We start from the raw sequence: 24,906 nt of genomic DNA, 5'->3' as shown, positions 1-24,906 counted from the left end.
GAAGGGAGTGGAAGCCCTTGCAGTTGACAAAAATACCTGGATTGTGATGGGGTGCCTTAAGGGCCACATCTATGCAGTTAACGACGCCCTGCTCCCTTGGAAAGCCTGCCAGATGAGCTAATCCAACTGCTTACGCCGTGACACTTGCTCGATCCTTGGTGAAATGGAAGTGATTGTGCACGAGGGCAAAGAGGGCATCGCTTACCTGCATGATGCAAGTGTGTGCGGCCGCCTAGGAGATGCCGCTGATGTCTGCTGCTGATCCCTGGAATGAGCCTGAGGCAGAAAAGTTGAGTGCGGTGGTGACTTTGATAAGTGACTGGTAAGGAGTGTCCACCTGGTCCTCTGGCCAGCAGGTCTTGCTGTTGCATTGCGCAGATGTCAGTCACTACCTCTCGCGAAAGTCGGATCGTCTTTGGCACTGCTGCTCGGACATGTTGAGGTAGCTGACCCTGCGTCTGTAGACCCTGTTTGGGGGGTATCTCCTGCGCCGGCTGGCTTCCAGGCGCTGGCTCCTTCTGGCCTGTGCAGCCTCAGGTGGGTGAGCAGCAGCCTGGCGCTGCTGCTGCTGTTGCTGGTGCTGCTGTTGTTCCTGGTTCTGCTGGTGCCGCGGCTGGTGCTCAAGCTCCTCTCATGCCCAGATGGGAAGGAAATAAATGGCTTCCATGCTTCTGGTATATGCCTCCATTGAGGAAGCTCTGAGTGAAGGTGGCGAGAGGGGTTTCCCAGGAGGCCACACTGGAGGCTCCAACCTTCCACAGGTGTGGTTAAGCCTTCTAAAAGTTGCCCCAGGCCTGAGACCACTAAGTCCTGCCACCTGCGAATGATAGCTGATCAAATCTCCTCTTTAAAGGTTGACCTGCAGTTGATAGTCAGCAATCCAATAGTGCTGCCGCCAGGTTTCACATTCGTGTTTCCCACCATGTTTACGTGGGAAAAGGGTTAAATTTGCAAGGGCCTTTAAAATAGGATTATAGAGGCCATTGAGTGGTTATTAAGGGCCTTAAAGACCAGTCCCGCCTGTTGGATGCGGGACCATCAGACACGCCTGAGTTAAAATTGCTCAGAGTCGGGAACCAGGCGAGGGGGTCCTGCCCCCCAGTTTTTGCAATTTTGACCCCCCGCACACCTCCAAGCCCGACTCCACGGCTCAATGAAAATTGAGCCCGCAGAGTCTAAACCAGGACGTATAAATTAGAATATTTAATCCATTGTAAAATCATGTACAGAAAGCAAAATAAAGAGAGGGAAAGAAAGATGGGAATATGAGAGAGAGAGTTAAAAGACACAGAAAGAAAAAGTAAAAAGGATTTTTTTTAAATCACCAACACTATTTAAATTTTGAAGGAATGAGACTCCACACTTGTAAAATTAAATTTTCAGTGCCCAAGAGGTTGTTTGGCAGTAATTATGACTTATCACGTGGTTAAAATTTCACTTACACCTGAATGCACCAACCCTAATTATCTGTCTTGTTTAGCGGTTAAGTACAGCAACTTCACGCCCTTACATGGATTTCAATGCTGAGTCTAGTGGCGAGGTATTGTTATAGCGCAGCCAATGAAGGAGCAGGGTAACTCAGACAGCAACTTCCGGATTTCCGCTTTTAACTCTGGAAGTTGCTGTCCTATTTATTCCATACTAATGGTGATCGCTGTTAACTTCACTGTTATTCTCAACACAAAATCCGGGCCAATGTCTTTCTTGTCACAACCTGTTTGGCAAGCATATTGAATTAGTTTACCCTTCTGTCCAATGGCTCTGATTTCCCCAGCAAACCTCGATGGGAATATCACGTGCGTCGGTACTCTTGCTGTGCCCGGTCGCAAAGCTGGTAGCCCCCCGGAGGCGCCCCCTTTATAGCCTCCCAGAGGTGCTAACGGTTGGCGCAAAGGAGAAGAATTTCTAGCCCTAGGTTCTTTTAAAAAGTGACAAGCATATTCCGTAAGAACTGTGCCCCTTTAAGTAGGCCAAATACATGTGTCTGTAGATTGTGCATTTGTAAATAATGGGAATACAAAGATACAGTTCATGTAATAGGAACGATGGAAATGTTTTATTCGCCTTGATTACTTACCATAGGGCTGCATGCATTAAATAAATTGACTTCAAAGTTAACTTATGTATTAGCATCTTTTCCCAGAATACATGTTGAGACACATCCTATTTATTCAGCTCCTAGTTGCAATTTAGGCAAACATACAAAAGCGAGTAAGTGATTTGCTGCTGATTGTAGTCTCTCTCTAGGTCAAATAACTTAACAGCAACCAAGATCCCAAACGAGGTTCAGTGTGTAGAGGATATATAATAGGGACCAGCGAGCTGCACGCTTTGTTCTATATATTTTCTTCCCTTGTCTGCTGAAGACACTAACTCATTTCAGGATACATTTCTACAGATGCCAGTATTCCCCCTCTATTTCACCCAAGCAATCATTCTTCCGAGTGTGGCTCTTGACAGTGACCATTGGCAAGATATTCAACCATTGGGGTACGACAGCTAAATCTAGTCCTGTTCTCATCTGACATCCTCACACGTGCACTTGCCAGTAGGTGTCGCTGGACAGCAATTAAGTGCTTAGTTTTTTTCGGCCTCCTTAGCCCAGAAGTTTTCCCCCCCAAGTGTTTTGCTGCTAATTTACTAATTCTGTCGCTGTGCAAGCTGGGTTGCAAAACAAAATACACACCACAGCACACAGGAGGCAACACTTTATTAGCTCCTGCATGGAATACTGAGGATTTACTGTTGTATAACAATGGCTACAATAAACTGTAATACATGAATACATTTGCTCAACGCATGTTCGCGAAAGATAAAATGAGGGATGTCAGGCAGCATCTGTGCAGAGAGAAACAAAATTAACGTTTCAAGTTGATGACCTTTCATCAGAACTGGGTTTTCAGAACCCTTTTAAAGTGAAGAGAAAGAAGGGAGAAGTTTAGAAAGGAGTTGCAGAAAATAGGGTCAAGACAGTTGAAGGCAGCGCCATCAGTTGTGAACTGAAGGGAAAGGGGAATGGCACAGAAGGCCAGAGGTAGGGTAAAGTACAGAGCCATTGTAGATCAGTAAGGACAAGGGTGAAGTACAAGAAATTGAGTCTAGAATTATCATAGGTGTGGATAAGAGTATCGGCAATGGTAGGACTGAAATGGAGGTGGACATGGATGGTGTTTGAAGGTGGAAATAATTGATCTTAGTGATGGATAGGATATGGGATTTGAAGCTCAGCTCTCGGTCAAATAGAACCCAAGGTTGTACAAAACCTGATTCAGCCTCAATGGGATGAATTTTAACCCCCAAAAACGGGTGGGTTGGGGTCAGGTCAGATGTAAAAAAATTTAAAATCTCAAACCTGACCCCAACTGGGTTTAACGGAGGTAGGTTGGCAATTTAAATATTTTAAACAGGCTGGCAGCCTCTGATTTAACCTGCTTTGCAGCTTTAACTGTGGTTGACCGGGTTTCCCAGACCTCCGTAAACCCGACAGCTGAAGGGAGGCGAGGACAGTTTTGGGGAGAAGGTAAGTGCCTTTACAGCACTGTTTGTGCACCAGGAAGAGCAGGAGTGCTTTTCCCGGCCCCCCCAAGCTCCCTCCCCATCAGACCCCCGGAGTCGGGGATTGGACCTCCCTTGTTCGGGGATTGGAACCCCCGGGATCGTGGATCGGAACCCCCTCCCGGGGTCAACGATCGGACGCTCCCCGGGATTAAGTCGCCTCCCCAGGATTGAACCCCTCCTCCCCCCCCGGGTTCATGGATCGGAACCCCCGGGATCGGACTTCACCCTGGGATCCCAGTAGCAGGAGCAAGCTCCCTACCTGCCCCTGCGGCCTGCTCCGGAGTCCTCCCTGCTTGACTGGAAGCCAAGCCTGTTGAGCACCCCCCACGTCCCCTGTCAACATCTGGACCAATGTTGCTGGAACCCAAAATCTTTTCTTGGGGCATTTAGTGCACTTGGGGCAATTTACAGCACTTTATGTAGCATATGATATATTATCTTTTAATTGAAATGTGGCCTGCAGACACAGTCAAACTGATTACCGGAGAAACTTAATTAACCTGAATTAAATAGTTTTCACTTTGACCTTTAACAATATATTGGCACTGAATACTGATGAAAGAAATGCTGCTTGAATGTCATTATAAGGATATAGGCCTAGAAATTCAGTATAGCCACTTTTGGGGCGGTAAAGTCGGGCGGGCGCTAAAGTTTGCGCCCGCCGGAAAGTGGAGGCCACTTCGCCGATATTCAGTAGCTTTGGCCAAGGAGTTTGCTCGAGCGCTAAAACTGGCATTGCACCCCTATCTTTAGGCGCTAAGCCGGCGGTGCAGACTGATACCGCCGAGGCCGGGCGCAGCGCAGGTGCGTTCATGTTTTGATTGACAGCAGACACCCTGGCGCCGGCCAGCTCTTAAAGGGGGAAGGGTCGACTTGGTCTGCTGCCACGCCCTGGATACTGCAGCCCTCCAGCTAGGCCTAAACACTGCTGCTGGAGAGAAATAGCGCCAGCAAGGATGCAGAGGGCCCGTGAGCGAGCGCAGCGCTTCTCTGCCCATGATTTAAAGGTGCTGGTTAGGGCTTTGGAGAGGAGAAGAGATATCTTGTTCCCGGACAGTGGCAAGAAGGCTCCCAAGAGGCTGTACAGGAGAGCCTGGAGGGAAATCGGCCAGAGGGTCACAGCCAACAGCGATGTCCCCAGGACTGGTGACCAATGCCGGAAAAAGTTTAACGACCTCACTCGGTTGGTATGGGTGAGTACCCTTTCCAGTGTCCTCCTCATCCTTGCATGTGCACCTCACACTATGGGCAAAGGGACCTCAAAGGCCTAATGGCCAGCCCTCCTCCAGCAGCTATGGCACTGGCATTAACATCAATAGCACTTTCTGCACTTTACACACTGGCCAAGCTATTCGACCATGGGAGGCAGTGCACACAACAACAGGGCACCACACTGGCCAAGCTATTCCACCATGGGAGGCAGTGCACACAACAACAGGGCACCACACTGGCCAAGCTATTCCACCATGGGAGGCAGTGCACACAACAACAGGGCACCACACTGTACTTAGAAGCCGTCCTTTCTCTTGCAGGCCAAGCTGGCCGAGAATCTGAAGAGCCGGACTGTCACCGGGGGAGGCCGTGCCCAGTTCCAGGAGCTCAGTGACCTGGAGGAGCGCGTGGGTCGACTCATGGGTGCCCGGGTGATTGGCCCCGTTGCAATTGGAGATGCCGACCCTGTGCTGGGCCCCAATGGTAAGGACATGACCGTTTGGACCTCTCTCGTTCCCCTTGCGCTTCAGATCTACATCCTTTGCCACTGTCCGACCAATGCGCAGAATGCTACCACTCATGCCTCCCTCGCTGACGCCCTGTCCTCACTCTAAAGCTACTCTTGTGCCTTCCTGCTTTCAGCTGGTGAGGAGGAGGTCCCTGAAGCTGCGAGTGTCAGTCCCTCGGAAGAGGAGGACGACGAGGAGCAAGAGGAAGGCAGCACATCGGGGGAACCCTCATCCGCGCCAGGGGATGGCAATGGAGGGGACACGTCTTGCCTGGAGGAGAGCCAGGGGGAAGTGTTGCAGGGGGGTGTAGCTCCTGTGCCCAGTGGCGTCCAGCCACGCGGGAAGGGTCGGGCAGCACGGCTGCCTTCTCCCCAGAGGGGGGAAGTGTTGCAGGGGAGTGCAGTTGCTGGGCCCAGTGGCGTCCAGCCACGCGGGAAGGGTCAGCCAGCTCGGCGGCCTTCTCCCCAGAGGGAGAGTCCGGCCTCCAGTCCGGAGACGGTCCTCGCCCAGGAGGTGCGCCTCCTTGATCAAATGTCCGCGGACTCGGATCGTCGCCACACCGAGTTCATGGGTGTTGTGGCACGGTTGCCTGAGGCCATTGAGTCCCTGGCTCAGTGTGGCCGATTTCGGGGCCTCACAGGCCAGGGGTTTCGACCAACTCGCGGCAGCACAGGCCAGGGGTCTCGAACAATTCGGGGCATCACAGGACGCGAGTCGGGCAGAATTCAGGGCATCACAGGACGCGAGTCGGTCCGAATTCAGGGCAGCACAGGCAGCGAGTGGAGAGTTGACGAGTGGTGCCGTGCAGTCACTGGCTGGTCTGATGCGGGCACAGACCAGGGCAGTACGGGCACTCACTGCTGCCACACTCGCTGTGTCACGCACGCATCGCCAGGGCACCCGCTGCGCTGCTGCAGCACAGCGGTCTGGCCTTCACCAGATTGCTGCGCTTGCTGCAGTGCCAGCCCGGCCGACTGCCAGTGTCTCTGGCGACCAGCGAGCGCCTGGCATCAGCCAGCTTGCCCCCATTGCTGCAGCCGCCACTTCCACTCCCCCAGCAAAGCTGCGACGAGCTGCTGGAGAGACTGATGCTGCCCAGCCACAGCTGCAGCAGTCAGCAGCCGGCCCCTCCAGGGCCGGAGCTCGTCTAGGCCGACCCCCAAGGGCATCTGCCGTCACGCATTGTGCCCCTCAGGAGCCTTCCCCCAGCCTTGCAACACCCACAGGGCCCAGGTTGAGGCGGAGCAGCAGGTCGGCCAGGGGCCGGAAAAGCCTGGACAAGGACTCGCCCTCTCGGCACACAAAGTAGAGTGTGTTGCCAAATGTTTTTTTATATGGGGGTGTTTGTGTTCTGTATGGGGGGGTTTGTCTTGGTAAGGCCGAGGATGAAGGCCATTTGGATGGACAAGTTTTGTTATTCCTCCCCAGGTTGTGGGAGTGAGATATGTTTTTGACTTTTTTGGGTTTCATGTGGGAAGGGCCCTGAGTTTGTTCAATAAAGCTTTTTCTTTATTCAGCTTGTCCATGTGTGATGTTTCAAGTGGTTGTTGCGTTAACCGGCTGAGGGCTTGCGGAGCGGCTGCATTCATGTGCCTTCATTGCCACAAGCCATTCCCTGACGGGGGGCCTAGAAGTGTCGTTCAATAAGCCGCCGACGGACGGCCCTTGGACCTTGTGGCTCCCTCCTGGGCTGGTACTCCTCCTCCTCCTCCTCCTCCTCCTCCTCCTCATGGTCCTCCTGCTCGTCCTCCTGAGGTGGTGGTCCAACGTGAGGTGGCAGTGCCTGAGTCCTGCGGATAGCCAGGTTGTGCAGCATGCAGCAAACGACGACGAACTGGGAGACTCTATCCGGCGAATACTGTAGAGATCCGCCGGAACGATCCAGGCAGCGGAACCGTTGCTTGAGGACGCCAATTGTTTGCTCTATGATGATAGCAAAATACTGCAGATGTTGGAAATCCAAAATAACAACAGAAAATGCTGGAAAAACTCAGCAGGTCAGGCAACATCCGTGGAGAGAAATTTGAGTTGACGTTTCGGGTTTGACCCTTCTTCAAAACTGGAGAGAAAAGGAACTAGATCGAAGGCAGGGCTGCGATCGGACAAAAGAATAAAAGAACCAAAAGAAGTAAAAGAGATTAGAAGCTAGACGAGATGGTAATAGGCTGGGATTAGGTGTGAAGTGTACTGGCAGGGCAAAAGATAGCTGCCAGGTGTGAGAGAGAAACAAAAGGAAAGGGGGGGGGAGGAAAGGAGTGGAAAAATATAAGTAAAAATGAAATAGGGGCCGAGGTTATGATCTGAAATTGTTGAACTCGATATTGAGACCGGAAGGCTGCAGAGTGCCTAATCGGAAGATGAGGTGCTGTTCCTCGAGTTTACGTTGAGCTTCCGTGGAACAGTACAAGAGGCCAAGGACGGTGAGGTCCGAGTGGGAATGGAGCGGTGAATTGAAATGACAGGCGACCGGAAGCTCGGGGTTACCCTTACGGACTGAACGGAGGTGTTCCGCAAAGCGGTCACCCAATCTGCGTTTGGTCTCCCCAATGTAGAGGAGACCGCATCGTGAGCAGCGAATACAGTATACTAGATTGCGAGAAGTACAAGTAAATCGCTGTTTCACCTGGAAGGGGTGTTTGGGGCCCTGGACAGTGGGGTGGGGGGAGGTATAGGGGCAGGTGTTACATCTCCTCCGCTTGCACGGGAAGGTGCCAGGCGAAGGGGAAGGGCTGTTGGGGGTGATAGAGGAGTGGACTAGGGTGTCTCGGAGAGAGCGGTCCCTGCGGAATGCTGAAAGGGGAGGGGAGGGGAAGATACGTTTGGTGGTGGGATCACTTTGGAGGTAGCGGAAATGCCGGAGGATGATCCGTTGAATGTGGAGGCTGGTGGGGTGAAAGGTGAGGACAAGGGGAACCCTATCGTGGTTCCGGGAGGGAGGGGCAGGGGTGCGGGAGATAGAACTGACACGGTCAAGGGCAGTGTCAACCACGGTAGAGGGGAATCCTCGGTTGCGGAAAAAGGAAGACATGTCTGAAGCACTGGTGTGGAAGGTGGCATCGTCGGAGCAGATATGGCGGAGGCGGAGAAACTGGGAGAATGGAATAGAGTCCTTACAGGAAGCGGGGTGGGAGGAAGTGTAGTCCAGGTAGCTGTGGGAGTCAGTGGGCTTGTAGTAAATATTGGTCGATAACCTATCCCCAGAGATGGAGACGGAGAAGTCGAGGAAGGGAAGGGAAGAGTCAGAGATGGACCATGTGAAGGTGAGGGAAGGGTGGAAATTGGAGGCAATTGCTGCTGCTGCCCTGCCAGTACACTTTACACCTAATCCCAGCCTATTACCATCTCGTCTAGCTTCTAATCTCTTTTACTTCTTTTGGTTCTTTTATTCTTTTGTCCGATCGCAGCCCTGCCTTCGATCTAGTTCCTTTTCTCTCCAGTTTTGAAGAAGGGTCAAACCCGAAACGTCAACTCAAATTTCTCTCCACGGATGTTGCCTGACCTGCTGAGTTTTTCCAGCATTTTCTGTTGTTAGTTTGCTCTATGATGTTCCTTGTGGCTTGATGGCTTTCGTTGTATGCCTCCTCAGCAGGGGTCCTGGGCGCGCGGAGCGGGGTCATGAGCCATGTAAACAAAGGATAGCCTTTGTCCCTGATAAGCCATCCTCTTGGGGGAGGCTGTGCCTGGAACATGTCAGCCACAGTAGTCTGGCACAGGATAAATGCATCGTGGCTGCTGCCTGGAAAGCGGGCATTGACAGATAGGATGCGCTGCCTGTGGTCACACACCAGCTGTACATTGAGGGAACGGTAGCCCTTCCGGTTGCGGTAATCCTCGGCATTGTCGATAGGTGCCCGCATAGCCACATGCGTGCAGTCAATGGCGCCCTGCACCATGGGGAAGTCGGCGATCCTCGCAAATCCGACTGCACGCTGCTCCTGCCTCTCTAGGGTCATGGGGAAGGAGATGAATTGGTGTCTCCTTGCGAAAAGGGCATCGGTGACCTGCCGGATGCAGCGATGCACGGCGAACTGGGAGATGTTCGCTATGTCCCCAGCAGCGGCTTGGAAGGAGCCGCTTGCATAAAAGTTCAGAGCCACCGTGACCTTCACTTCCACCGACAGAGACGTCCTGCACATCAGCTGTGGACGCAGATCTCTGTGAAGCAGCTGGCAGATCTCTGCAACCACCTCCCTTCTGAAGCGCAGCCTCTTAACACAATGCGCGGCAGTCATGGTGAGATAGGACACCTGCTGGCGGTATTCCCTGAGTGGGTAAGGCCTACGTTGCCGACGCCTGATGGCCCCTCTGCGTCTAGGCATGGTTGCCCCTCTCACACAGCGTCTGCGAGCCCTTCGCACATAATGCTGGAACTGAGGGTTGGAACCCCATGCAGCCCCCATAATATACTTGCAAACAGTGAAATCACAATGAGTCAAATTTCCAAGCTCTGGCCAGAAGCCAAAAATACCTCTCCTATGTTGGCCCAAATCAGTAAGGTCTCTTCCTTGGTCTCTGTCCAGAAATCCGTAGCACTAAAGTCATTGCAGCAAAATGGCTGGCCTTTATAGTTCAGTCTAAGTGCCCTTTAATTAGCGCTCCCCGAGGCCCGCAGGGCCTCTGCTGCGTTCCACTTCACAGTTCTTAACAGCGCCACGCCCACATTGGGCGGGCGCCACTGAAGTTCCGGTTTGGGGCGCACAAACGGCGTTGCACGATGAAATGACGTCATAAGCTGCACGCGCAGCTGAGCGCGCGCAAACACTTTGCGCCGGCGCTAAATGTCAACTGAAGTTGGGCGTAGGCGCAGATCGGTCTGCGCCTGGGCGCTAAGTGCCTAGCGCTCGAAACCTACTCCTCTTATGGCGCTAACGGCTGGCGAACGCAACTGAATTTCTAGGCCATACTTTCTCATCAGGTTGTTTTAAAGTTGTAATTTTGTAATAGTGTCTATTCTTTGTTGGCCTAGCAATTCGATGCTGTGCCCATTTTACAGGTGTAAAACAGGTGCCAAATCATCCAATATGGCGGGCGGCATCTGTGCCTGGTGTGCGCTGCCTGCCATATTGCTATAGGCATCCAAAGAGGCGTCCAGGTCTCACGCCTGAAACAGGCGTTGGGTCCTTTGCATATGTAAGTGAGAGGCCTAACGCCAGTTTGATGCCTCCGTTAACAAATTGGTTTGACCTCAACGCAGCCGACACCTGAAAACCAGGTCTATATGCGGCCTAACCAGCGGTTCTTAACGGGACCACTGCAGGCCACCACCAAAAAGGTAAGTTTTAAAAAATTACTTACCAGAGTGTGGATCCAGGAGGTGCGGGAATGCTCTTTCCGGCTCCACATTAAAACCACGGGCTGCTGCCGGCCACCGCTTGCCACCAGCCTCCCCCCACCCTTTGAGCATATGGCCTGTTAACTTGGAGCTACCTTGACCCCAAAGAGACACTGCCAGCTTCATGCCAAGGCGATTCAGTGACTAGTTGGTCATGCGACAAGTGACGAGCATGGGCTTGAGCCCTTGCTTGGAATGCGTGTTGAAGTGATGAATTGATTTAATATTTTTTTGCCTGAAATTGAAATTTTGACGAGCTGAATGCACAAGCTTAAGATCCCAAGAAATTAAAATGTAAATTAATTTTTTCTGATCTCCCGGGATGCTTAATAACAATCCAACTTTATAGGAATAACATTTGTTAACAAACTACGTTCAACTTCTGCTGGAGTGAGATTGCGACCAAAGCCCCAATTTTAATCCCCAGCACTCGACAAGAATGTTAAAATCACGGCAGCGCATTACTAACCCTCGTCACGCCACATTTGTGCCCTGTGCCATTTTATCGGGCACGTTTTGGACACTGTCGGAGGCAGGTGAAAGCTTCATTGAGATCCAAAAGTCAGATATTCCAGTATTGCCACACCTACAAATATAAACAGGACAAATTCATAAGATCTAACCACACTGGAAAAGTATAAATAGGCTGTAATTTGTTTCTTTATTTTAAGGACTGTTTGCTGTTTATTTGTGAGCTCAGTATACATGATCTTTAAGGTGGGTCATCATAATTTATACTTGGAGAGGGCAAGCGAGGCAACCTAGAAATTCTTGAGTTTTCTTCAAGAAGGCAGCTCACCATCACCTTCTCAAGGGCAATTAGGGATGGGCAATAAATGCTGGCCTTGCCAGTGATGCCCACATCCTGTGAACAAATACATTTTCTTAAGGCTAAGGGGATCAAGGGATATGGGGAGAAAGCAGGGACAGGGTACTGAATTTGGATGATCAGCCATGATCGCATTGAATGGCGGAACAGGCTCAAGGGGCCGAATGGCCTACTCCTGCTTCTATCTTCTATGTTTCTATAGCTACAAAGTATTCTTAATGTGTGTGTAAATCTAGGGACTGAAATTGCACTAAATATGAAACAAAAACTCTCATACTGCAGAACAGAATACAGAATGCAAAGGAAGCTCCACACTTAGTCAATTGTACATCTGGAATTCCTCCATTAAAATAGATTCTCTTTCCAGAACATTAACTGAAGGATTCGAAGCCAGCTTTGAAGAGGGTAAAAATCTTCTAAGAGTTGTGGTCTTTCCTATAAGATCCTACTGGTTTCATGTGAATTTTCCAGGATTACTGAGCCTTTAATTTAATGGAAAATCCTGCAGGATATTTTGGTGAGAGTGGCTGACAATTTGATGGCTATCAACTGAAGATCTTTGAAAGTCACAAATGAAAAATTACAAACAAGATGCTGATCGAATATTACAAAAGTGGTCTAAGAGGCCAGTCAGTTCACAGTCCCTATGCCTATGGTACATGACGTCTTTATTTCTTTAATTTCTTTTAGAAAAGAGCTCGGAAGATGAAATGCTGCTTTATTCTGGCAGGTTCGATTATTTTGTCCGTCATCATCATAATTATCGTGGTTTCAGTGAAGCACTGAACTTGGCACAACACACCTACAGGTAAGGGCTTTGTTTATTCCATTTAATAATGGAACTTACTCAATTGTAAAGGTACATAAAAATGTAAGCTATAATTTACAATTGCCATTATGGTTCCTGTCTATAGCCGTATTTTATTTTAATAATGATTTCAGTGAGCCTTTGGAACTAGGGATTTCAGTTTTGGTTCTTGTGTATGAGAGGACAAGGGAAGAAACCTCTTCAGTAGAATATCATGGCAGTAAAGCTGTGCTGTTCAAGTGTTGCACTTGACCATATTATGTCGCAGATCTTTCAATTATTGTTTAGTGTCCTTTGTGTAAAATCATACTACAAACATGGTAATTAGAGCAGGCATGATAAATCACTTAAGATGCCAACTTTTGGTGGTATTTTGTGCATGGAATTAGCAAAGTAATTGTTCATGACCCCCCCCCCACATAAAGCAGCAGATTTGTCCCCAGATGCGCAGTAGACCTGGAATGGGCCTCATCTGCTTTGGACCAGCGGGCTGCGGCCGGAAACTGAACAGTCAGATTCATCATTGGATAAAAAAACAGAAATTGGAGCAATGATTCAATCGGTACATAGGAAGATAGGAACAGGAGCAAATCATTCAGTCCCTCGAGCCTGTTCCGCTATTCAATTAGATCATGGCTGATGTACCTGAATTCCATTTGCTCCATAATCCCTTACCCAACAAAAATCGATCGATCTCAGTCTCGAAAATGTAAATTGACCCACCATCCACAGCCTTTTGGGGGAGAGAGTTCCAGATTTCCACTACCCTTTGTGTGAAAAAGTGCTTCCTGATTTACTCCTAAATGGCCTAACTCTAATTTTAAGATTATGCCCTCTTGTCCTGGATTCCTCCAGCAGAGGAAACAATTTCTCTGAATCTACCGTACTGAATCCCTTTATCAGTTTAAAGACCTCGATTTGATCACCTCTCAACCTTCTAAACTCAAGGGAATACAAGCTACGTTTATGCAACCTGCCCTCATAATTTAACCTATTAAGCCCGGGTATCATTCTGGTGAATCTGCACTGTATCCCCTCCAAGGCCAATATATTTTTCCTGAGGTTTGGTGCCCAAAACGAACATGATACTCCAGATGAGGTCTCACCAAGGCTCTATATAACTGAAGCATAATTTCCTCCCCTTTGTATTCCAGCCTTCTTGAGAAAAAGGCCAACATTTCATTAACCATTTTGATTACTTTTTTGTACCTGTGCATTAGCGTTTAGTGATTTCTGTGCAAGGACGCTTAGTGCTATCTGCAAACTTGAATATCCGTCATTCATATATATGGTAGAAAGCTGAGGTCCCAGCACAGATCCCTGGAGAACACATCCTTCCAATCAGAGAACCTTCCCTTTATCCCTACTCTCTGTCTCCTACCAATTTTTGACCCATGTCAGAAGGTTACCCCCAAGTCCATGCACTCTTGGTTTTACTAATAACTAGTCAGGCATGATTTGCCTTTCACAAATATATGCTGACTCTCTTTGATCAGTTGATACTTGTCCAAGTGATCAATCACGCTGCCCCTGATGATAGCTTTCCCACAATTGTTAAACTGACAGAGCTGCGGTTACATCATTTCTCCCTCTCTCCCATCTTAAATAATGGGAACATTTGCAAGTTTCCAATCCAAATTCAAACTACCATGGTGGGATTTGAATTTACATTATCTGGATTAATAGTCCAGGCCTCTGGATTACTAGTCTTGTAACATAACCACTACACTACCAGGTAAAGTTGTTTAGCAGGCTGCCCTCAATCATCATTGCAAACAGTTTAAAGTGGCACTAGTGAAGGCATGCAACCACCTCACCCAACTCCTTGACTTATCTTGCCTGTGGTTCATGATCTGTGAGACCAGGAAGAAGAGTGAGACAAATGGGAAAGAGAAGAGTTTCCTACTGACACAAAACAAGACAGACATTAACAGACTCAAACTTCAATACATGCACACAAACTGACATCAGGTAGCTGTGACTCTCTAATGTCTTCGCCACGTCTATCATGAGGAGACAGGAAGGCTAGCAACTAATGGGACTTCGTATTAAATATGGTTGAGAACTGCAATAAAAAGACATAATTTGTGCCACTCATAATTTATAAATGATGCAATTAAAATAACTTAGTACAGTGTTTGCCCTATAACCATAGCACATTTCACCTGTACATATATAAACTACCATTTTCTTGAGTCAGAAATATATACCTGAGGAATATCTATTATATCTATAATATAGTAATCTTATATATGCACACACTGCTTGTCTATAAAACCTTACATCCTATTGTCATATTTTCTCACACTTTTACGTCAACTTTCCCATTATAAATTCCTATATCCACAATATGGAAACTGCCTATGTAAACTTTTTGTGCTGTAATTACACCCTCAATTCAATTCAATTCAGTTTTATTTGTCATATATGCAGCAGATGTGTGTACTGCACAATGAAATGTTGATTTTTTACGAGTCCTCCCAACATTGGAATAAATATGGCATAACAATGATACAAATACTAATAGAAAGACAGTAATAATAAATAAAACAACAGTAATAAATAATAATAAATTAATCGTTCATGAGTCTTATGGCCTGGGGGTAGAAGCTGTTTCAAAACCTGTTGGTACGAGACCATATGCTTCAGTATCTCTTACCGGATGGGAGCAGGGCGAAGAGGTTGTGGCTGGGGTGACTCGCGTCTTTAATGATTCTCAGGGCCTTCCCCCGGCACCTCTCGGGGTAGATATCCTGCACAGCAGTGGTGGTGCTGTAGTGCCGCAGTCTTGCAGCTCCGCAGCCTGTACTCTAGAGCTCTTACACTCCAATCTACTAGCTTCTCTGTTTCCCATATAAATTCTGCTTTAACTATAAATAATATCAAATCAAAGAAGAAAAATGAGGACACAATGGGCCGGATCTTGCTGGAGTGGGGCAACTCACAGCACGCGCCGGTAGTTAGACCTTTTCCTGCACCCTTCAGCTTGAAAATATTTTGCACCACAACTTGCTGCAAGTGCGAGCTGATAACGGACAATGGGGCACCCGGGACCTTAGTGAATGGCAGGACCAACAGTGTATCTCCTTAACCAATGAGATTGAAGGATTGAGAAATAAACAAAAGAACAATGGAGAAGGAGGATGAATTAGAGTGGGTGAATTAGAGTCAAATCAAGAACAGAAAGGGAAAGAAAGATTGGATTAAGAAAGAGAGATAAAAAGAGACAGAAAGGAAAAGGAAGAAATTAAACAAAAATAACATTTGTTTTAAAAACCTCTAAGAACAATTCCCTACTTGAAGGAATGAGACACCACAATTTAAATTGTTCAATTTCTGGGCCAGAGAGGTTGATTGGCACTGCATTAACAATTAGCATGTAGTTAAATGAGTACTTACATGCTTATTTATCAGATTTAACTTTCTCTGGTGAGTTTAATAGGCAAGAATGTGCAAATCCAGCAAGTTCTTAAAAATAACAGGGAGGCTAAGGGCGAGATGCTGTTTGTACGAAGCAAACAGCAGAGCGGCGTAAATCAACTAGCAAGTTCTGGAGAGCTGCAACTCACAGCATATCTCTTAATCCCCTGAATTTGCTGGCTGATTTGCACATTAATAACAGCATGCATCGTTAACGTTAAATGAAGTTCAACGTAAGCTCGAGGAACAGCACCTCATCTTTTGATTAGGCACTTTACAGCCTTCTGGACTCAACATTGAGTTCAACAATTTCAGACTATAAACCCCCCCAGTTTTTTTAGGCGGCAGCTGTTGATGATTCTGCCATCCCCATTTGCGACATTTTCTCTCTCCTGAGTTCAATCCTAGCACAGACTGTTCCTTTAGTTCTTTCCTCCCCTCCCCCTGCCTCTGCACCTGCTTAAAACCTGTTCCATCTCCAGCTTTTACCAGTTCTGACGAAGGGTCACAGACCTGAAACATTGACTCTGTTTCTCTCTCCACGGATGTTGCCTGGCCTGCTGAGTGTTTCCAGCATTTTCTGTTGTTATTTCAGATTTCCAGCATCCGCAGTATTTTGCTATTGCCTCGTTAATGCACTGTTAAGTTTCCAGCAAGATCCGGCCCAGTATATGACTTCAAAATGAGGACTTAATATGTATAAATTTTATATTATACATCTACCTATATCTTCTTGACTGGGTTTTTCTTTTTGTGTTTGTATTGAACAAGATTTTCTTTTCCTGCTGCTTCTGCTCAGCCTCCTGCTTTCTTTTCACTTTGTTTCTTAATTGAAGTGCTTTGTTCTCCCCAGTTTTACTCTGTATTGGCTGAAAGCTGGTGCTTGCAGAAAGCAGTGGCCTCTACAGCGTAAATTGGGGTTTCCCTTATCTCCGAGATCGTCTGACTCCAGCAGGCACTCGGAACCCCAACCAGAAAAATAAACAGATGTGTTAAAAAAAAAACAGTGGAACCGCAAAAACTGCCCGGTTTGATGGAATAGCATTCGGGCTCTGGTTCCTCCCTAGAATATGGGAAGCCTACCATAGTAAGGAATAGCAGTGAGAGGCTGGGAGTTGTAATCTAATTACATGCCTCTGTTTTATTTTCAGGCTTTTCCAGTTTTATCCTTTGCGCTCCTGGTTTTGCAACAGCAGAAAGAGAATAAGTCAAATGGAATAATGCAAAGCCCAACAATGCAAACAATTATTCTCTCATTGTCAATGCAAGAGCAGATTGTACAGTTTCCTGGTGGCGTATGCCTTTACACTAATAAGTGTCATGAATTGCAGACAACTTCAGGTTGGAATTTATTAGGTAGATTTTTTTTTTATCGCAAATGACATAGTAATAAAGTTTAAAATTATTAAATGTTTTGGTGGTTCTTGTGATTTTATTTTCCTACTTCCGAGATATTTTCCAGTTCTTGATTTTTTCTTTTAATCGATGCAACCCCAAGTTAAGGGACGGTGGTTAAAATCAGTAGAAAAGACAATGAGGTAAGTAGGTGATGCCAAAGTTACCCCAGTACAGATTCCAGGGCAACACCACTTGTCTCATCCTGCCAATCAGAGAACCTTCCCTTTATCCCTTACTCTCTGTCTCCAACCTTCGAGCCAATTATCAACCCATGTCACAAGGTTACCTCCAATTCTGTGTGCTTTCATTGGATATAATTCCCACATTACAACAGTGACTCCACTTCAAAAAAGTACTTCATTGGCTGTAAAGCGCTTTGAGATGTCTGGTGGTCGTGAAAGGCACTATATAAATGCAAGTCTTATTTATTTATTTATAATAGAATTAGTGGGTGATAGTAGGAGTAAGTTAGTTGTATAATTGGTCAGTCATAGGAAACAAAAGGTGTTGCTCAATAATAGTTGGATAGCTGTGACCAGAAAAGTATCCCAGAGGTCAATAAAAGTTCAATGTTAAGATTTACAAAACATATTGGGGTAGAATTTGCAGTCGGAGGCACACCTCCGGAGTACACCTCCCACCCGCGAAACAAATCCGAACCTACCTCCAGACATCGCGGCTGCAGAGAGTTCCACTCTCGGGCCTCCAGGCAGAAATTAGTGTGAAGGCCCACGGATCCCAGGGATGCAGGCGGTTCGGAAGCATCTCTGGGATCACGTGGGCCCGGTCCTCCAATCACAAAGGAGGATTCCCTTGCAATCATTTATTTACGGAGGGATTCCCCATATGACATGCAATGGAATCCCCAAATAATTAGACAATTTACGCAATTCTAAATAAATATAAATGTACTGAATTTCAATTTTATTCATAAAAACCCTTCATTGCACCAACCTCAATTTATTTTTTTAAGAACGTAAGAAATAGGAGCAGGAGTCGGCCATTCGGCCCCTTGCACCTGCTCCGCCAGTCAATAAGATCATGGCTGATCTGAACTTGGCCTCAATGCCACTTTCCCGCCCACTCCCCATAACCCTTCACTCCCCTGTAGCTCAAATATCTGTCTCTCTCAACCTTGAATATATTCAATGACTCCGCCTCCACAGCTCTCTGGGGTAGAGAATTCCAAAGATTCACGACCCTCTGAGAGAAGAAATTCCTCCTCATCTCTGTCTTAAATGGGTGACCCCTTATTCTGAAACTATGCCCCCTAGTTCCAGATATCCCCACGAGGGGAAACATCCTCTCAGCATCTACCCTGTCAAGCCCTCTCAGAATCATATATGTTTCAATAAGATCACCTCTCATTCTTCTAAACTCCAATGAGTATAGGTCCAACCTGCTCAACCTTTCCTCATAAGACAACCCCTTCATCCCAGGAATCAACCTAGTGAACCTTCTCTGAACTGCCTCCAATGCAAGTATATCCCTCCTTAAATAAGGAGACCAAAATTGTACACAGTACTCCAGGTGTGATCTCACCAATGCTCTGTACAGTTGTAGCAAGACTTCCCTACTTTTATACTCCATCCCCCTTGCAATAAAGGCCAACAATCCATTTGCCTTCCTAATTACTTGCTGTACCTGCATGCTAACCTTTTGTGTTTCATGTACGAGGACACCCAGATCCCTCTGTACCGCAGCATTCTGTAGTCTCTCCCCATTTAAATAATATTAAGCTTTTCTATTCCTACCAAAGTGGATAACCTCACATTTTCCCACATAATAGTCCATCTGCCAAATTTTTGTCCACTTACTTAACCTATCCATATCCCTTTGCAGACTCTTTGGCCGTGATCTTTATGGAGGAGGCGGGTTGAGGGTGGGCCCGCTGCTCGGCAGCTTTCGGACCCGCTCCCAGATGTCGCCTCCCAGCAGTTACTATTTTAGTTTGATTGGCCTCATTACGGCCAACGTGCGGGTCCCTCCAGGAATTTGGTTGCAGAGCGTCAGATTCTCGCCTCTGATGACAGGTTGTTTCAGGTAAAAATTTAAAGGGGCCATGTCCCCTTTGCAAAAGCATTAGGTTTTTCCTCTTAAAGGTGCTGGCTGCTGTAGGAATGGCAGCCCCAAAAACTAAGGCTGCACCCAGGTTCAGTGAGGGCTCCCTCCATGCTCTTGTGGTGGGAGTTAGAGGACGTCAGGAGGTCCATTTCCTTGGAAACGGAAGGAGGAGGCCTCCTCAGCAAACCAAGGCAGCTTGGCTGCAAATTTCTGAGGCGGTGAGTTCGAGGTCTGTGTACAGACGCACATGGGTTCAGTGTCGAAAAAGGTTTAATGATTTGCTGAGATCACCTAAAGTGTAGCCTCTGTGTTCTGGGAAATGGAAGTTCAAGAGTGAGAGCTCAGGGCGAATTCCATTTAGAATGTTGGTGGTGACACTGAGCGCAAACCACCATTTATTGGACAGATGATGCCTGGGGTTTTAAGAATGTTGGACTTATATTCATCTCCATGTGCCAGCCTCCTGTGGTTGAAGCGTTAGCTTACGCGAATCTGGCATGGATGAGTGCATCCCTTGCCTGCCGGCCATCAATGTGTTCCCCTGCTGCTGGATTGGCCAGATGCGGACCCGCAAGGCGTCGCTCCCCGTCCTCCTCCTCGTCCGCTTCCTCATCCTCTTCCTCTTTCTCCGAAGAGGCTGTGTGCTGAGCCACATGTTCATCCGGCAGCACTAAGCCGCGCTGCTGTGCGATGTTGTGCAGGGCACAGCAGACCACGACGATTCCGAATACCCTGGCTGGTGCGTACTGCAAGGCTCCTCCCGATCTGTCAGGGCATCGAAAGCGCATTTTGAGCAAGCCGACAGTTTGCTTGATGATGCTTCTGGTGGATATGTGGCTCACATTGTACCGCTCCTCAGCATCGTTTGATGGCCTCCTCATCGGTGTCATAAGCCACCTTTACAGGGGATAGCCCTTGTCACCAAGAAGCCATCCAGAAAGTTGGGTTGGCGGATGGAAGGGCTGAGGCACCGTAAACTGGCGCAGAATGAAGGAGTCATGGCAACTGCCAGGGTACATAGAAGATAGGAGCAGGAGTAGGCCATTCGGCCCCTCGAGCCTGCTCTGCCATTCAATGAGATCATGGCTGATCATCCAAATTCAGTACCCTGTCCCTGCTTTCTCCCCATATCCCTTGATCCCTTTAGCCTTAAGAAATATATCCAACTCCTTCTTGAATATACTTAATGAATTGGCTTCTACTGCCTTCTGTGGTAGAGAATTCCACAGGTTCACCACTCTGGGTGAAGAAATTCCTCCTCATCTCTGTCCTAAATGGCTTACCCCTTATCCTTAGACTGTGCCCCCTGGTTCTGGACTCCCCGACCATCGGGAACATCCTTCCTGCATCTAGACTGTCCAGTCCTGTCAGAATTTTATAAGTTTCAATGAGATCCCCTTTCATTCTTCTAAACTCAAGCGAGTATAAGCCCAATCGACCCAATCTCTCCTCATACGTCATTCCTGCCATCCCAGGTATCAGCCTGGTGAATCTTCGCTGCACTCCCTCCATGGCAAGAACATCCTTCCTCAGATAAGACGACCAAAACTGCGCACAATACTCAAGATGTGGTCTCACCAAGGCCCTGTACAACTGCAGCGAGACATCCTTGTTCCTGTACTCAAACCCTCTTGCTACAAAGGCCAACATACCATTTGCCTTCTTAACCGCCTGCTGCACCTGCATGCTTACCTTCAGCGACTGGTGCACAAGGACAGCCAGGTATCGTTGCACTTCCCCCTTCTCCCAATCTATTGCCATTCAGATAATAATCTGCCTTCCTGTTTTTGACACCAAAGTGGATAACCTCGCATTTATCCATGTTATATTGCATCTGCCATGCTTCTGCCCAATCACCCAACCTGTCCAAATCATACTGGAGTTTCTCGGCATCCTCCTCACAGCACACACGCCCACCCAGCTTTGTGTCGTCTGCAAACTTGGAGATATTACATCTAGTTCCCTCGTCTAGATCATTAATATATATTGTGAATAGCTGGGCACTTGGCGCAAACATGCGTGATGATCTTCCAGTAGTTACACACCAGCTGGACGTTCACGGAGTGGAATCAATTGCGGTTGACAAATACAGCTGGGTTGTGATAGGGGGCCACTAATGGCTACATGTGTACTGTCTATGATACCCTGCACCATTGGCAAGCCTGCCATATTGGCAAAGCCAACCGCGCACGCCGTCACACTTGGGTCATCCGTGGAGAAGTGGATGTAATTGTGCGCCTTTGCAAAGAGGACATCGGCGGCCGACTGGGAGATGCCACTGATGTCTGCAGCTGATCCCTGGAGGGAGCCCGAAGCAAAGAAGTTGAGTGCGGTAGTGACTTTGACAGCAACTGGTAAGGAGTGTTCACATGCTCTTCTGGGCTCCAGGTGTTGGTGCTGCTGTTGTGGCTGGTTGTGGTGCTGCAGCAGCTGCTCTTCCTCCGAATCTGACGACCAGGAGGAGAGGATGTAAATGGTCCCCGTCCCGTTGCTATAGATTTCAGTTGAGGCAAGAAGCTTGCAAGCGCACACTCAAAGTGGCCTGAAATTATTCCAGTCAGGTCACACTGCAGATGGCTGTCAGCTTGCCCAGTCACAAGGTCAGTAGAGTTGCAAAATCTTATCCCAAACCTCCAACAACAAAGTTGTTGCATTTGAATGTCAGCCATGTTACAGGAGCACTTTTAAAGTGCTGCAACAATGACTACATATCATGTCCTCCAGCAACTTGTCTCCTTGCAGCTGGCCTGTTTCTGAAAAGACAGGAAACAGGAGCCAGAGGAACGAAAATGGGAAACCACTATAAAAATAGGATTAGCAAGGCAGTTAACTGCCTTAACTACCTGACCCACCGGTTCCAGTCAGGTCAGTTTGGGAGCGGCTGACCCGACATGAAAATCGCGTGGGGAGCGGGATGGAGGCGGGTTGGCAGTCTGAAGCTATTTTTTCTGATTTTCACTATTAAAATTGAGCCCTTTGTGTCCTCCTCACAACTACTTATCTTTGTATCATCAGCAAATTTGGCTACAGTACACTCGGTCGCTTCATCCAAGTAATTTGGATAAATTTTAAGCATCTTAATCCGGGCCAATATTTGCATAAACTAATTTAAAGTGCATGTGCATCATTTTTGATTTTTAAATGTTTAATTTAAGGCTTATATATACCCTTACACTGATGAAAGCAGGCCCTTTGCCTGCTTTTACCAGCCATAAGAGTTTGCTGGGCAGTTGTTGGGCAAATAGCCCAACTCTGCACCAGCAATCCATGCAGTTCAGATGATCTTCAAGGCATACCTTGACAGGTCGCAAGTTCCAGATTTCGCGCCGGAAACCCGGAAGTTGCGAGGCTTTTCAAATGGATTCCGATGGTGTACCCTGAGAGTACGCGGTCAGGGAGACCACAATTTCAGGGCCAATGTGGGAAAGAATGGTTTTCAGAAGAAATGGATGAAACTGCAGACAGCCAGTACTGAGTAAGTGAGACAATAGTTAATAATTTGGCTTATTTGTCTCCGACATGTTACACTCAAGCCTGCAAACTCAGTGATGCCCTGGGTTTCAGAGGAATGGAAATGCTTCATGTGTGTGACTCACTATGTCTGGCTACACACACTTTTCACTTAGTTCCTGGTGTAAGTCTACTGGCTCCAATAGTGCAGAGTGGGAGACGTCACGCTTGCATGGTAACTAGACTGACCAAAGATAATATATTTGAGGTACTATAATGCACAGTTAGATACTTCTCCTTTAGAAGCTCTAACCAGAAGCACACAAAGACCCAGGGAAACTCAAAAATGTAGCTATTATATGCTAGGGCTAGATTTATACCAATAACAATGTAAATCCAGGACCAAATTGGTGGAATAATAAGGAATTAACGGAAAATACAAACACACCACAATTGGGTAGGTGAATCAGAAAATAATGTACTGCTGAGAAATGTAAGGTAGCACATATTGCTTCTAAAAGTAACAAATCTGACAGCAAATGGGAGGCTATATTATTAAATAAGGTGAGTTAGGAAAAAGTTGTATAGTGGTTAACTAAAAATTTAAAATATACTGCCGCAGTATAGGGCAGCAGTTACAAAGGCATGATAGTGTGTGTGACGCGATCAATAAGCACAAGGACATGGTACTGATGCACTGTGAAGAATTCGTGCGATAACACGTCCTGGCTCTGCACTGGGATGAGGAATACAGGAAAACCATTCGGGGAGGCGTGTACACTTGTAATCAAGGCCTCCTGATTGTTCACCCATTTTAATTACCAAATGGAAAATCTGGTGGGCTCCCTCACTGCCCAGTTTTCCTATACTCGTTGCATCCGAGCAATCCAGTATGTCGAGACACAGGACCGGGAAAGCCTACGACATTTTTAAAAATTCATTCACAGGATGTGGGTGTCACTGGCAAGGCCAACATTTATTGCCCATCCTTAACAAATGGCCTAGCTAGCCACTCAAGGGCAATTAAGAGTCAACCACATTGATGTGGACTTGGAGTCACATGTAGGCCAGACCGGGTAAGGATGGCAGATTTCCATCCCTAAAGGACATTAGTGAACCAACTGGGTTTTTACAACAATTCGGTAGTTATTTATTTAATTAACTGAATTTAAATTCCCCAGTTGCCGTGGTGGGATGTGAACTCTTATCTCCGGATTATTCGTCCAGGCCTCTGGCGATTACTAGTCCAGTAACATTGCCACTATGCTAACATTTCCATGTTGAGTTGCGCAGTATCATGTTGAGTTGTGGTGGCCATACTTGTTGAAAGAAATTGAGACCTTACAGCTTGTTGAATTAAATGAAGGTCTCTGCTGTTGATCTGGGGGGTTAAGGATTGTTACAGAAATTTCAGCCCACGGAATCTAATAAAGACTTAGCTTAATTGGAGAAATGGAAATTGCACTGCTGGTTGTCTTCCCCACTGAGGATAAAGCTCTCGGGAGAAGATTTCCTTTGTGCACATTTGTAAACAATGCAATTACAGTGAAATCTGTAGAAATGGACACGCCCCAAAAACTGGCACATTGACAATCCCAAATAATTTATTGTAATAGATACAAGCTGCACCTTGAAGCCATGAATACTTGCAAATTACAAACGACAGACAAAGTCCGTTTACATCTTAAAACACGGGTCACGCGGATAAGTGCGAGGCGGCAGTGGGTAAAAGTAACGGCTTTTGTGGAATGGAGATCGCTTTACCCAGCATCCATAGTGGCCGAGAAACGGTTCTGGGATTAAATGCTTGTGCTGCTCTGTCCCAGGGATAGAGCGGTTGCTCTGCCGCTATGGATGCTGTGTAAAGAACTCCACATTCCACAAAAGCTGGGAACTGCACCGTGCAACATCACACCTCACTCCACAGTTTCCAGGACGCGGGGGGGGGGGGGGGGGTTCCTATCTCGAGCGTTGCCACTAGCAACTGGGCGATGAGCGACTTAGAATTCCCGCGGCCGTGTGCCAACATGAAAAACAGACATTTATGTGAGGTACTGTAAATAATGACTAACTGTTAGCCTGGCATCAAGTTTCAGGATAACGTTAAAATCGTTGGGGGAGGGCCTGAAATCACAGGCAGGTGGGGTGCGGGGTGCCCTGTAATTGTGGGGGGTGGGGTGCTATTGGGAGAGATGGAGAATGGGAGCCCCTGGGGGCTGGGGGAGAGATAGGCCGCCATTTTCTCAGCAGTGTCAGGATGGTGGCATGAGAGCTGCTTTCCAGTCCCACTCCCAGCTGCAGCCGCTCTATCAAAGGGATTTTCCCT

At 47.5% G+C, this 24,906-nt stretch overlaps 1 protein-coding gene across 1 annotated transcript in view; it reads left to right on the top strand.

Moving 5' to 3' along the window:
- Positions 1–17,082, top strand: part of tsnare1 (T-SNARE Domain Containing 1) — an 840,454-nt gene extending 823,372 nt beyond the window's left edge. Inside the window, exons 11-12 of the mRNA XM_085992448.1 lie at positions 12,131–12,248; positions 16,820–17,082. Of these exons, the coding sequence (XP_085848574.1) occupies positions 12,131–12,226 (96 nt within the window). The 3' untranslated portion in view covers positions 12,227–12,248; positions 16,820–17,082. The remainder of the gene's footprint in view (positions 1–12,130; positions 12,249–16,819) is intronic.
- The last annotated feature ends 7,824 nt before the right edge of the window (positions 17,083–24,906 follow it).

Source organism: Somniosus microcephalus, chromosome 7, assembly GCF_052327205.1.
Source record: "Somniosus microcephalus isolate GS21.2 chromosome 7, FLI_Smic_1.0, whole genome shotgun sequence".
Lineage (NCBI taxonomy): Eukaryota > Metazoa > Chordata > Chondrichthyes > Squaliformes > Somniosidae > Somniosus > Somniosus microcephalus.
This window is presented reverse-complemented; position numbering and strand designations above follow the sequence as displayed.